Consider the following 13235-nt stretch of genomic DNA (forward strand, 5'->3'; position numbering starts at 1 on the left):
AGAAGCAAAACAAAATAGTTGCGTTGTCAAAACACTAGTGACGCGTATATTTGCTCAGGCATATATTTAGCCAGCTAAAAAAAGACGTGGGTCCTTGAGAGTATGAGCGGGTTTTGTAGTCCAGATGAGCTGTGACCAGACAAGCCTTTAACAGGGAAGCTGCGTTTGTGAATACGTACTTTATTTGCAGGTAAGGTCGTTTTAATTAAGGAGATTTATACGTTGTTTGCTAAATGTTTCGAGTGTGCTATAATCGCTTGACAAACTGTTCCAAAACGGGAAACTCTACGGTAAAGTGAATGTAGGCAACAAGCTAACACTCGCATTCAGCACAGTGTTACAAAATGAAATATTTGACATTTGTATTTCATGTTTGGAATACATTCCCTCATTTAAACATAAATACGACCTTGAAATACTTCTGACCCCATTTTGGTCTTGAGCGGGTGCGACGTCGTCAGGCTAGCACATCTAGGTGAAGGGTCATAGATGGAATGAGTTGACAGGGTGACAGTCAATGAAATGTGATTTTATTCATTCACAATGCGAGCCACATTAAACATGTCGTCATTTAAATGACTTGCTTTATTTCAGGCCAAACGTATTTTTTCCACGTTCTTCTATATGTTATCACACTAGACCACGTGACCTGCAACCTAATTCTCTATGTAGAACCCATAGGAAAAAACAGTTATTCTATATTTATTGCAACTTATGAGAGTTGTTTTTGGTAACCATTTGCAGAACTATATAGCCACGCACTTTGTCATGAGTTGGCAGCGGATTTAATTGTTAAAGGTGACTGCAGTGTTACAGTTGGCCTTCCTTTGCAGAACATAATGGCTTCCATGCTGCTGAAGTCGGTGCGTTGCTCCCCTGTCAGCCCGAAATGGGCTCTGCAGTGTGGTAAGTATAAAATGTATCATTACAAATAGTATCAAAATACATCAGTGGAGGCGCTATTTCTGCCATCTATTTGGTGTTGAGTTGATTATATTTGTTTCAGCTGTACGGTCCCTGGGTACGACGGCTGAGCTGCAGGCTCAAGGTAACAGCTACTTCCACATTACAGCCATGATGATGGATGCCGTTACTGTGCTAACTTTTGCGATTGTTTTTTACAGCTCAGACAAAAAGCAAGAAAACACTGGCCCGCCCTGGTTTGAAGAACATAGTGCTGGTTGAAGGAGTACGAACCCCTTTCCTGCTGTCTGGAACGACGTACGTTTTTACTTGTAAATGCAGATTCCTTCACAAAAAAAAATGACCTCAGCTGCTTGAAATTGACTTTGCTGTATATTTACAGGTATGCTGACCTCATGCCTCATGACTTGGCCAGAGCAGCTCTACAGTGAGTGCCCTATGCCTGCGTTAATTCATAGAGATCCAGTCTTAAATGTTTTGTCATAGCAAGGAATTGTAGCCTCTATATCTGGGGTTGGAAAACGGCACCCCGCCAAATGTCTTAATTTTTCTGTAAGCCTTTAACACCAGTGCTGTAGCTGGCAACATGGCTTGCTTGCGTCGTACAGGGACTAGTCAGATGCAATCTCTAGCTTGCACAAAAAAGCCACCCAAACACATGTCAACACACAATGTAAACTATCTACTGCACCATGTGGGCTTTCAAATAAGCGTCTATGCACAACCCCCATACTGGGTAGCTTGTGGTTCTCTTCGCTCCCAACTTGTTACCACTTTTGCTTGATGTCAATGTTTCACCATTCAGTTAGTTGTTGCCGCTGGACTGCCCAACATGCCTTGCGGGCACTTGTAAATAACAGTTTAAGTTACATGTTGGGTTTAGTGCTTAGATGTTTATTACCCACATAGTAGTAGTTGATTTATGTGATGTTAGCTTGCTGTGGATGTTATTTCGTTGCACCGTGAGTAAATATGTTGTTCTATTTGATGACCAACTATATATAGACGGCCAGCGAGTCAAAACATTTGCCCACTCCTGCTCTGTATGGTAGAGAGTGCTGTAATTGCCTGTTGCTGATATGATGCTATTTGTTCGCTAAATAGGGGTCTGCTGCACAAGACGGGGATTTCTAAAGATGCTGTGGACTACATCATCTATGGAACAGTCATTCAGGAAGTCAAGACAAGCAATGTCGCAAGAGAGGTATGAAAACAGACGTGTACATTTTAAACGTACCAAGAGCTGCTGTCGGGTCTTTAATCTGTGTCGTGCTTCTCTCAGGCCGCACTGGGTGCGGGCTTCTCTGACAAGATCCCAGCTCACACGGTCACCATGGCATGCATCTCCTCCAACCAGGCAATGACCTCAGGTACGTCAGGACCTGGAGTGGTTATGAATGGAGATTTGGGATGGTGTAGAACCATGATTGGACGCAAGAGAGCCCAATCCTCTAACAGAAATATATCCCATTTTTATTGTTTTTTTTGGCAACATTTCAGCCGTTGGTCTAATTGCTGCCGGCCAGTGCGATGCCGTGGTGGCAGGAGGAGTGGAGTTCATGTCCGATGTTCCTATCCGTCACAGCCGCAAAATGAGGAAGACCATGCTGTCACTCAACAAGGCGAAGACCCTCGGCCAGAGGCTCGGTTTGATTGGCAGCATCCGCATGGCACACTTCTCACCAGAGGTACATAGTCACGAAACACACTAAGAGTTTCTACTTCCTGTATTTATAATATCGAAACTTTTTATTTGCTCTGTGTATGTAGCTTCCTGCTGTCGCTGAATTCTCCACCGCCGAAACGATGGGCCACAGCGCTGACCGTCTGGCTGCTGCGTTTGGAGTCTCCAGAGTGGAGCAGGATGAGTTTGCTCTGCGGTCACATTCTCTGGCTAAAAAGGCCCAGGAAGCGGGTCTACTGCAGGATGTCATCTCCTTTAAAGTGCCAGGTTAATATTGTACATCAACCTCGTAACCTGTATATGATAGTTACTAATGTAGGGTTCCCATGGTCATTAAGGTACCACCCATCTTATGTCATCTTTTAAAACAATTACACACTATATAATTATACTATATGGTGTATATAGTACGAGTGATCGACCGATATGTTTTTTTTTGGGGCCGATACCGATCACCCTCAGCCGATTTTGCTTGGGGCGATATTTGTGGCCGATACTGCTTTTGCTCCCTCAATTTACATGAAAAAATTACCATGATAAATATTCCAGGTCTCATGTTTAAACAAATATTTCTTGAAATGTAAACACTGAACACAGTAGGATTCAGCTTTCTTAAACACACTTATCTAGCATCGATGTGATGACTGCTCCTCCGCAGCGTGACGCGCATCCCCCCCCCCTCCACACACACAAACACATCACACTGACACAATTTAGTTCGATTTATAAAATTGACCAATACAAGGAAAATACGCAAATATCGGCCCGATATATCGGACGGTCGATCCTTATATAGTACTATATTTCACTTATATACGTATATGTCTTTCCAGGCCGGGACATAGTGTCAAAGGACAATGGCATCCGTCCGTCCTCTATGGAGCAAATGGCCAAACTGAAACCTGCCTTCGTGAAGCCTCACGGCACGGTCACCGCCGCCAACTCCTCCTTCTTGGTAAGCACAATTGGTGCACGTCTGTGTGGCTTATTTCCTAAACATCAATACGCTTATTCATGCTTTTAGACTGACGGTGCCTCTGCTGTGCTCATCATGTCTGAAGAGAAAGCTCTGGCGATGGGCTACAAGCCTAAAGCCTACCTGAGGTAATTGTGCCTCTTCTTTGCTTGGTTTTCCCTAAAAAAGACACTTTGTTGATACTTTGTCATACCTGTCCTTGCAGAGACTTTGTCTACGTGTCTCAGGATCCTAAAGATCAGCTGCTGCTGGGGTGAGTGCTTTCTCCCTGTCATTGGACCCACAGTGATAGGTTGGCAGGTCTGCACTAGTTCATTGTGTATATTTGTGGTGATGTATGATAACACTGCTGTTCGATGCTTTCAGGCCAACATACAGTACACCCAAGGTTCTTGAACGTGCTGGCTTGACCATGAATGACATTGATGTTTTTGAGTTCCACGAGGCGTTTGCAGTAAGTTATTACGTATTTTGTGGTTGGGCTATCGGAAGTACATAAACCGGATTGTGATAGTAGTATCAGTGATGCAGACATGACACAAGATGATAGCACTTCAGATTATATACTTTTACACTTGTACACACGTGGACAAAATTGTTGGTACCCCTCAGTTAAAGAAAGAAAATCCCACAATTCTCACTGAAATCACTTGAAACTTACAAAAGTAACAATAAATAAAAATGTATTAAATTGTCCAGGCCTGTTTCATTAATTTGTTTTTTATATTATGTTAATCAACACTTCAAAAGTGATGGCTGATTTTGATTTTTCAATATTTTTTAATTCATTATTACTTTTGTAAATTTCAAGTGATTTCAGTGACCATTTGTGTTTTTATTTCATTAACTGAGGGGTACCAACAATTTTGTCCGTGTGTGTATATATTCTAAATGAATGGCTGACATAATTTCTCTGATTTCACATGCAATTTAGAAATTCTAATTTCTACTTGCATTTTTTTTTCTTTCTGGTATCTGTTAATGAAGCAGCTGTACTGCATGCCTGCTTGTGTTCCAGGGTCAGATAATGGCAAATCTGAAAGCGATGGACTCTGACTGGTTTGCCCAGACATACATTGGCAGAAAATCGAAGGTAAACCTCCTTTTTGTTGTTTCTGTCTATCTTGACACTTACCTAATACCTCCTTCCAGGTGGGTACCCCTCCTATGGAGAAGTTCAACAAATGGGGCGGCTCTCTGTCGTTGGGTCATCCGTTCGGTGCCACCGGCTGCAGACTGGTCACCACAGTTGCACACAGACTCCAGAAAGAAGGAGGACAGTACGGACTGCTGGCGGCGTGTGCTGCAGGAGGACAGGTGAGTCATGGCGGATTATTACTCAATCTACTCGGTTGACACCTGACTTGTTTGTGTTTTCCAGGGTCACGCCATGGTGATTGAAGCCTACCCACAGTAAAGCATGGAAATTAGCACCGCTTAGCAACTTCATCACACACAAACAGCCAGACGATTGAGTGTATATATTTGCACCACGATGCCTTGACAGACAGAAGTCAGTCTTTGTGTGTGTGTGGGTGTGAGAACAATAGGGAAGAACATTGTGTAAATGGCTGTTAATTTATAGCAGTGGAATGTTGAGGCTTGCTGCCTTCTTTGGTTTTACTCACTTGCAGGAGCATCATGTCCGCTCTTTGACTCCAGTGTGTCATAGACAAGTTTTGTCCTAAAGATGAGCTAACGTTATGCTAATGTCTGTACATGTTAGAATATTTTTTCTTATAAACTGTTGGCATTAAATTTCATGATAACAGCTCAAATAAATACCCAATTTTTTATTTTACCATTAAACGCTAATCATATTTCCCATTATTCCCCCACCCCGAGTTAAAACCGTGTTGAAATGACAAATGTCATTTTATGCATGACGCTACCAATCTGGTACTGCTTGGGTAGAATCTGTTATTTGTTATATTTTTAACACAGAAAAGAAAATGTAAAAGGTGGAACGGTGTTGCATTGAATAATAAAAGCCAGCTGAAACAGAATTAGTCATTTTGTCCATCTCATTTTTGGTAAATCTAAAGCATGAAAACTCAATAGGTTCTTTTATAGCCTCGTTTGTCCTTATTGACAAACATGTTCATTTAGTCAGGGGAATGTACATCAAATAATTACATTTTGAGGCCAGTAATGTTTGTATCATTCCCGTGTGGATTACTGGGAAATCAAACTTCTTTTTTAAACATACAGACCATTAACAAATATCACCATAAACACCCACTTTCATCATTTAAGTAGCAAGGCTGTATTGCCGATAACAACATACATCCTTTTTCTATGCCGCTTATCCTCACTAGGGTCACAGGTATGCTGGAGCCTATCCCAGCTGTCTTTGGGCAAGACCCTGAACTGGTCACCAGCCAAACACAGGACACATATAGACAATCATTCATACTTGTATGCATGTTTTTGGTCGGGGAGAACATGCAAACTCCACACAGATGCCAAAGTGGAGATTGGAACCCAGGTCTTCCTGATCTCCTGACTGTGTCTACAGGCCTACATGCTAACCACTCGGCCCGAAAACAGAAAAAGGTATGAAATGTTGCATCTTTTAATTTCAAAATGGCTACCCTTAGCTGACAATAAACATGCGTAGCTCATGCATGTGCGTTACATGGGATGTGGCTTGCAAAAGTTAGTGTCCATCCCATGTGGACCAAGGCAGACAACACTTTTAAGGGTCCTCCACCCACTCTGAAGGTACCACAGTTGAGTGGGTGCAGGTGTAGTTTTTTTGTAGGTGTAGCGAGTTTGGCCTGAAAACCATTGCCACCATGTGTAAAAATATTGATATGTTTGATACTTCAGTGATTGATGGCCAACTGGAAACAGAGCCATGTGCGAATTGTTTTCATTCTTATCCAATCCAATCCACTTTATTTATGTATATCGCACATTTTATAAACAGAGTTTCCAAAGTGCTGCACAGACTAGTAAAATTACAAAGTAATAATCCAAAACTAAAAGATCATTTAAGAAATAAAATAGTAAAATAGATATTAAAATATTAAAAACAAGAAACAAAGCAATAAAAGTATAAAAAATAAAAACCAATTACAATAAAAACGAAGAACTAAAAGACACAGGACCATACGACTCACTCCGAGTTAAAAGCCAGAGAATAAAAGTGGGTTTTAAGACGAGACTTAAAGCTTTCGATGTTGGGGGCTCTTTTTTACTTGGGAGGGGAGAGAGTTCCATAGTTTGGGGCCAACCACAGAAAAGGCTCGGTCCCCCCTGGTCTCAAGTCTCGTCTTAGGCACCACAAGTTGGAGCTGGCCCTCGGACCTCAGTGACCTTATAGTAGTTCTTAATAATTCATCCATTTTCTATGGTGTAGGCTGGAGCCTATCCCAGTCCAGTACACCCTAGACATACACAAACAATCATTTACAAAATTAATTCTATTGCTACTTCATAACATCAAGTCAATTCCTAATGAACCCATGAAGCGTCTAAATGGTTGCCTCCGTGTGACCACCATCTTTATGCAGATGATGGTCATGTTTTATTCAGAAAACAACAAAGAAGAACATCAATGTATGGTGAAGCTTTGTGTTGCAGATGGGCCAACCAATAATTTTGGGAACGAGATGGGGGGGTGTTTACTGAAATTCTGATTTCAAATGTGCATATATATGTGCAAATAGCCTTCTTCTTTTTTTTTTTTTTTTTGGCATGCAGGCTGTGCACCAAGATGTGTCAGCAGTGACTGCACAATTAATTGATGGTGAATATTGCTGTCTGCCTCTTGACTACTTGACTGATGTTAATGAGGTGGTAAAAAAAAAGGATGCTCAGGCTTCCTGGTGATGTTTTAAACAACATGAATATGGAAAACTAGGGGCGTGAATGGCAGGTGACTTTAAAAAGTTGCAGTGGCTTTATAGAGAAAGGATGATATTTGGCGAAAGCTGCGCTCCAGTGTTTGTCTAATTCACGGCGGATGCTTGCGTTTATATCAACATTTCCTGGCTTTACACCACCCGCCAGGGAGTCTGCTCTATACAAAACACGCACGCATCTCAGGTTGGGGCCTTGTTAACATAACTTCAGACAGACACTTCCGTTTAAAATGTATTTAAAGATTTAATTCTTCCAGTTGAAGCCGCGCTTGACTCGAGAGTCGATTATGCAGCCGAGCCTGTCACCGGCTGCAGGCGGAGGGAATAAAACCAATGTTTTACCGCCAAGGCAAAACGCCGCTCAAATGTAAATAGCGGGGAGAAAGACAGGCGAGGTTTTGTGTTTTTAAAGCTTCAAAAAAGCGCCTCAACCCTGCGAGACACCGGAGACACGCAGACACGCGTCGACATGGCGGGCCGCCTCCCTGCCTCAGCGGGCCTTTGATCACGCACAACCTTTTATGGGGGATGACTGGCGAAGGCACCAGCCGCTGTCACTACAAATCTACACATCTACTTCGGTGAGCGCGCGGGGAGGGTGCGGGATGCACGTGGGGTGGGTTTTAGGGGGGGAGGCGCTTTCATCTCGTTTTCTCCGGCTTGTGCGCGCACCTGCTTGAGTGTGCGCGAGTGCCGCGTGGGCACCTGCCTCTGCGCGCGGGTTTCAGTTCATATCACGTGCACGCACTTGCGTTGATAGCCTGCTAGCTGTCTGTCAGAGATGTGTTTTTGTATACAGCACCGTGTATGTCTACGGCTGTGTTCGAAACCGCATACTAACTACTACATACTTCCGTGTCCGTACTATCCACACTCCACACTGCAAAGCGTTTACACTACAGGTACTACATGATAACCCACAATGCATTGCGCTCCTACCTGAGCCAAATTCGACAGGCTGAAACTAATGTCACTTTACTTCTAAACTCTTTAAATACATCACTTTATTGACTTTTTTTAAAAATCATTTGAGAAAGTGGCTGTTTAGAGTGTGTCATTTATTTGTCCAAATGGCAACCGCTTACAATTTCGTTTGGATGAATTCAGCAAAATTTAAGCTAGCCGAAGTAAGCAACGCACTTCTGGTTATTTTCACAAAATAAAACACCCCCTTACTTTTATCATACAAAAAAAAAACATAGTGATAAATCACTGCTTTTACTTTGAAAACAAGAAGTGAACCAACTCGCAATATATCCTGCTTGATACCGCCATTTGGTCCATCCTGCTGCTCAGTGTTCAGCCTATGGGGTTTTTTTTCGAGGTGACATCACATCCTGTTGCATCCTGGGTAATTTGGCATACTCAAAAATGGCATACTGCCAGTGTAGACACACTGCATACTCAAAGAGTAGTAGGTAAGTATGCGGTTTCGAACACAGCCTACCATTAGCATTACTTAGCCACGTGGCTACTTCCGGGTTCATGGAGGGTGCCATTATCATTCTGGGGGTGGACCGTTCCTTTGAGTTGTGGTGTGCTGGACTAGATGCAATGAGAAGAAGGTGAATAACCACCTGTGATTTTTATCTCAGTTTATATCACCACTCTGTGGCATAATGATAAATTATGGAACATAAGGCTGCAGCTAACGATTATTTTTGTTGTTTGGATTAATCGAGTTATGCTCTTAGCTTTAAAATAGCCATTTGAGCCTGTTTCCACCTATTTTATATCATGTCTTCCTGTCTTCCTGGCACAGTGACAAGCCGCACCGCTTTCTTAAGCATTTTCTTAAGCCTTCTCCACTGATTTTGGATCAACATTCGCAATAAAAGTGTTGTAACACATGGATTAGTTCCAATTCCCGTACCACTTTTCGTGTCATGTTAGCTGCCATTGTTCATGAGCGACAAAGGAAGCCAACAAGCGAAATAATTGCTCAGCATCATGGTTGACTCGCCGGAAAACACGACCCCTTGCACTTGGCAGAACTTTGAAAGGCTCATGGTGGCGTCAGAAGACACTACACAGAAGCATAAACCAGCTGGAATCACAGCAGAAAGATAACAGAGCCGCAGGTTGCACACCCCTGCCCTGACCTAGACGAAACAAATCAATATGAACCAAAAATGTTGATCATTTGTTGCCTAAAACACAAAGATTTAAGCCTAATGACTAAATTGATTATAAAAGGATTAATCAAAATGAATCTGTGATCCAATTAATTGTTGCAATGAATCTCCTCAGACCAGGACCTTCTTCCGACACAACAATTTTGGTGAAGATCCAAGCTCATGGAGCCAAATTATGAGCGAGTTGTGTTTCCCAGCGAATCATCAAACATTACTGCCAAGCTTCACCCACACTATTTGGTAAAAACACTCGAAAACTCACAATGTATCATTGCCCATCTGTCTAGTATACCCGATTCAGTTTTGGCAGCAATCAGGCAAATGAATGAGTTCAGTGGTTCTCAATTACTTTCTGTCATGCCCCCCGAGGGGACAGAAATGTTTTCACGTCCCCATACTATTGAGAAATTAATATCTATTTATTTATTTGAACTGTACAGACTGAACTCGAAACTAAAACCAGGAAATGCAACAAAATGATCACTTCAGATGCAAATGCAAATTTGCATAACAACAAAACATCAAATAAAGCCAAATAATACTCCATATAATAGGGAAGCTGTACAGGACAAACCAAATAAAATACCGTGTTGCACTTTGCGGAGGCAAATTCAACAAATCTGTGTCCTGTACGACAAATAAAAACGCTGAATTTAGCTAAATTTGTCCACAAAATGACAATACGAGTATTTATTTCTTTTCATTCCCACCCTTCAAGTGCATCCTAATGCAATCTGTATGACACTCGAACACATCCTGCTGCGTACACTTCATTAAAAAGGCATTTCTTTCAGTCAGGATCCTACAGGGAACTTTGTCATCCTCGGCACTCACATTTGTTGCTCGTATCAAGCGTACACAGGTGGGTGTTGCAGCTTGGTGTGAACCAAGTGGATTATGAGGAGCGGTAATTGGCTGTCCAGAGAAGCTGTTCGTATATACAGTATCTCTGTGTGTGTGTGTGTGTGTGTGTGTGTGTGTGTGTGCGTGTGTGTGTGTGTGTGTGTGTGTGTGTCTGGAGTTCATCATGCTCCTATAACGGACAGTTAGCCTTGCTGGATGGACCCAATCTCCTGTCGGGATTGTAAATGTTATTGATCAGTGTTTGGACTGAGACAGTGTTACCTCACAGTGTGCTCTTGAGTCATTAGGACACACACACACACACACATCCTCATTAACAGTCTCATACAGTAAATAACCCACTGAGTGCAGCATTGGGGGTCATAAAGGGTGTGTGTAGCAGCAGATTGTTTTGTATGTATACATGCATGTGTGTCACCGGAGATGGCCGTGCACTGCTGCATGTGTGTGTGTGTGTGTGTCAGAGTCTGTCAGCCGCTACGTCTCGTGTCAGGGCGAGAGGCGAGACATTAACAACTTCTGTCATTCTGCTGACAAAATGGTGGCAGAAGATTTCCCATGGTGCCCTGATGACTGCTGGCGTTTGTCAACAAGCCCTGTCACCGCCGCCGTGAGGGGAGGGTGGAATGGTGATGGCGGTGAAGGCGGAGGGAGGGTAGGTGTGGTGGGGGAGGTTGGTGACAGGCCCTGGACCTGTTCCCATGAGCGCTATGTGGAAAAAGACAGAGGTGTGTGTGTGTGTGTGTCAAGGTGTGCATAGAAAGGGGGAGGGATACATAGACTGCAAGAAAACCAAAATGAGCTGTCACTGCAATTCCCAGGATGCTTTGCTGTTTAGCATAGCAGCAACAGCAGCTATGAAAACGTGTGCAAGTGTGTGTGTGTGGGCCGGTAAACCGATAAGCTAACGCTGTTTCTCTCTCTCTCACACACACACACACACACACACACACACACACACACACTCAGATAATTAAGCAGAGCAGAAGCTCCCCCTGACGCGAGGCAGGCCTCATCTGCATTTTGGCCTCCGGCACGCAGTTAGGAGCAATGCCTGATGGAGGGAGGGATAGAGAGAGGGAGAAAGAGAGCGAGAGGAAGAGAGAGAGCGAGGGTAAGGAGCCAATTAGTCAGCTGGATGGATGAGTGACTGACAGCAGTCTTGACACTGTGCGCACTGACATGCTGCTGTGCACACGCGCACACACACACACACACACACAGTCCTGCTCATGCTGTGCTGCTATTTCTTCTTTTCACCTGCATCCTCCAACCGCGCCCCACCTCCTCCCCGACCGGGTCAAAATGTCCAATGACCTTGTCCAATGCAAACACTGTGCTTTATGTCCCGCCTCTTTCTGAGCTACAGACGTCATAATTTTTGAAGGTCCAATATTATACTGTTTTTCCACAATTCTAAGGCCCCACAAAAGTGTATTGAAAGCATATTAAAATCTAGCCTTGATGCTGGACTTTAGACATTTCAATAATACTTCTAGTAAGCCCTACTAGGAACACACTCCATTGTGTGTCTGTTTCCAACACGTACAATTGTGCACTTTTTACACAGAAATTAGTAATGACATTACTCATTCATAATGTAATAAACTACAAAGGAAAGTAATTATTGTGTTACTTTTTTGAAAAACCTTCAAATATGTCAAATAATTCAGATTTAGCTATAGTGTCTCACAAGATTGAGCTGGTGACTTGCAAATTCTCTACCTAAACACTAGGGGGCGACTGAAGCGCCATCCAGGTCGTTGATATTGACATCAATGCATGATAATGCGCCACCTTGCATGGTTAGGTAACTGGATTGCAACGTTTGAAATAGCAGTTAATTTGACTAAACCTGTTAGTGGAAAACAATAAGGTTAATCATTCCCAACACTGACCAGAATAGATGCCATATATCACATACAACAATGGAACATTAGGGAGTCGGAGAGGAGGACAAAGACTTTGGCAACACAAGCACAGCCAACATGCTAACATTACAGTCTCATTTTAATAGCAACATCACGCTAGACCAGGCGTCGGCAACCCAAAATGTTGAAAGAGCCTTATTGGACCAAAAAACAAATGTGTCCGGAGCCACAAAAAACAAAAGCCTTATATAAGCCTTGTAATGAAAGCAACACATGCTGTATGTATCTATATATTAGCTATATTAGCCTACTATCAAAATGACTAAGTTGGCTCCAAATACATAATGAGCCTTCATGATTAAATGTTTATTTTCCCTACAGCACATCCTGTAGGGAATGACGCAACCACGTGACTATGTTGCACGATGCCGCCTCAAGTTTAACTTCATTACAATATTAATAAATTATGTTTCATTGCTTTGATGAAATTAAAGAAATGCAATAAAGAATCAAATTTTTTTATTTTTGATGTAATTTTTATTTTGAGGATTCGAAAAAACAACAACAAAATGGAACGTGCTTATCTGGGCAACAAACAACAAAACGCAGCCTGCATTTATAAAAATAAAACAGCAGCCTTTTGAAAAGGTCAAGTAGATCAAATCAAATTAATACAGTTTAAGTTTGATTTCTGTGCAAATGCTATCCTCGTGTTAACTTGTCAGGTATAGGTAGGTACATAGATGAATAAAGTATCTACCTAACCAACCTAGCTATCCTCATGTTAACTTGTCAGGTAGGTAGGTAGGTAGGTAGGTAGATAGGTAGGTAGGTAGGTAGATAGGTAGGTAGATAGGTAGATAGGTAGATAGGTAGATAGGTAGATAGATAGATAGATAGATAGATAGATAG

The 13235-nt window shown here is 42.5% G+C and overlaps 1 protein-coding gene across 1 annotated transcript; it reads left to right on the forward strand.

Moving 5' to 3' along the window:
- The first annotated feature begins 64 nt into the window (after positions 1 to 64).
- On the forward strand, positions 65 to 5590 carry hadhb (hydroxyacyl-CoA dehydrogenase trifunctional multienzyme complex subunit beta). The gene is made up of 16 exons (XM_058057567.1): positions 65 to 190; positions 834 to 906; positions 1007 to 1048; positions 1125 to 1221; positions 1307 to 1351; positions 2029 to 2128; positions 2207 to 2294; positions 2425 to 2612; positions 2695 to 2875; positions 3442 to 3563; positions 3633 to 3712; positions 3790 to 3837; positions 3951 to 4038; positions 4603 to 4677; positions 4737 to 4901; positions 4966 to 5590. The coding sequence occupies exons 2-16, from the start codon at positions 840 to 842 to the stop codon at positions 4999 to 5001; spliced, it is 1422 nt and encodes a 473-aa protein (XP_057913550.1). The 5' UTR covers positions 65 to 190; positions 834 to 839; the 3' UTR covers positions 5002 to 5590.
- Positions 5591 to 13235: the final 7645 nt, after the last annotated feature.

The sequence above is a fragment of the Doryrhamphus excisus genome, chromosome 19 (genome assembly GCF_030265055.1).
Source record: "Doryrhamphus excisus isolate RoL2022-K1 chromosome 19, RoL_Dexc_1.0, whole genome shotgun sequence".
In the NCBI taxonomy this organism is placed as follows: domain Eukaryota; kingdom Metazoa; phylum Chordata; class Actinopteri; order Syngnathiformes; family Syngnathidae; genus Doryrhamphus; species Doryrhamphus excisus.

Excerpts from the sequence above, each read along its gene's own strand:
- hadhb (XM_058057567.1), top strand. The coding sequence starts at position 840 with ATGGCTTCCATGCTGCTGAAGTCGGTGCGTTGCTCCCCTGTCAGCCCG. Across the intron at positions 907-1,006 it reads GAAATGGGCTCTGCAGTGTG|CTGTACGGTCCCTGGGTACG; the intron begins GTAAGTATAAAA and ends TATTTGTTTCAG. Across the intron at positions 3,564-3,632 it reads CCGCCAACTCCTCCTTCTTG|ACTGACGGTGCCTCTGCTGT; the intron begins GTAAGCACAATT and ends TCATGCTTTTAG.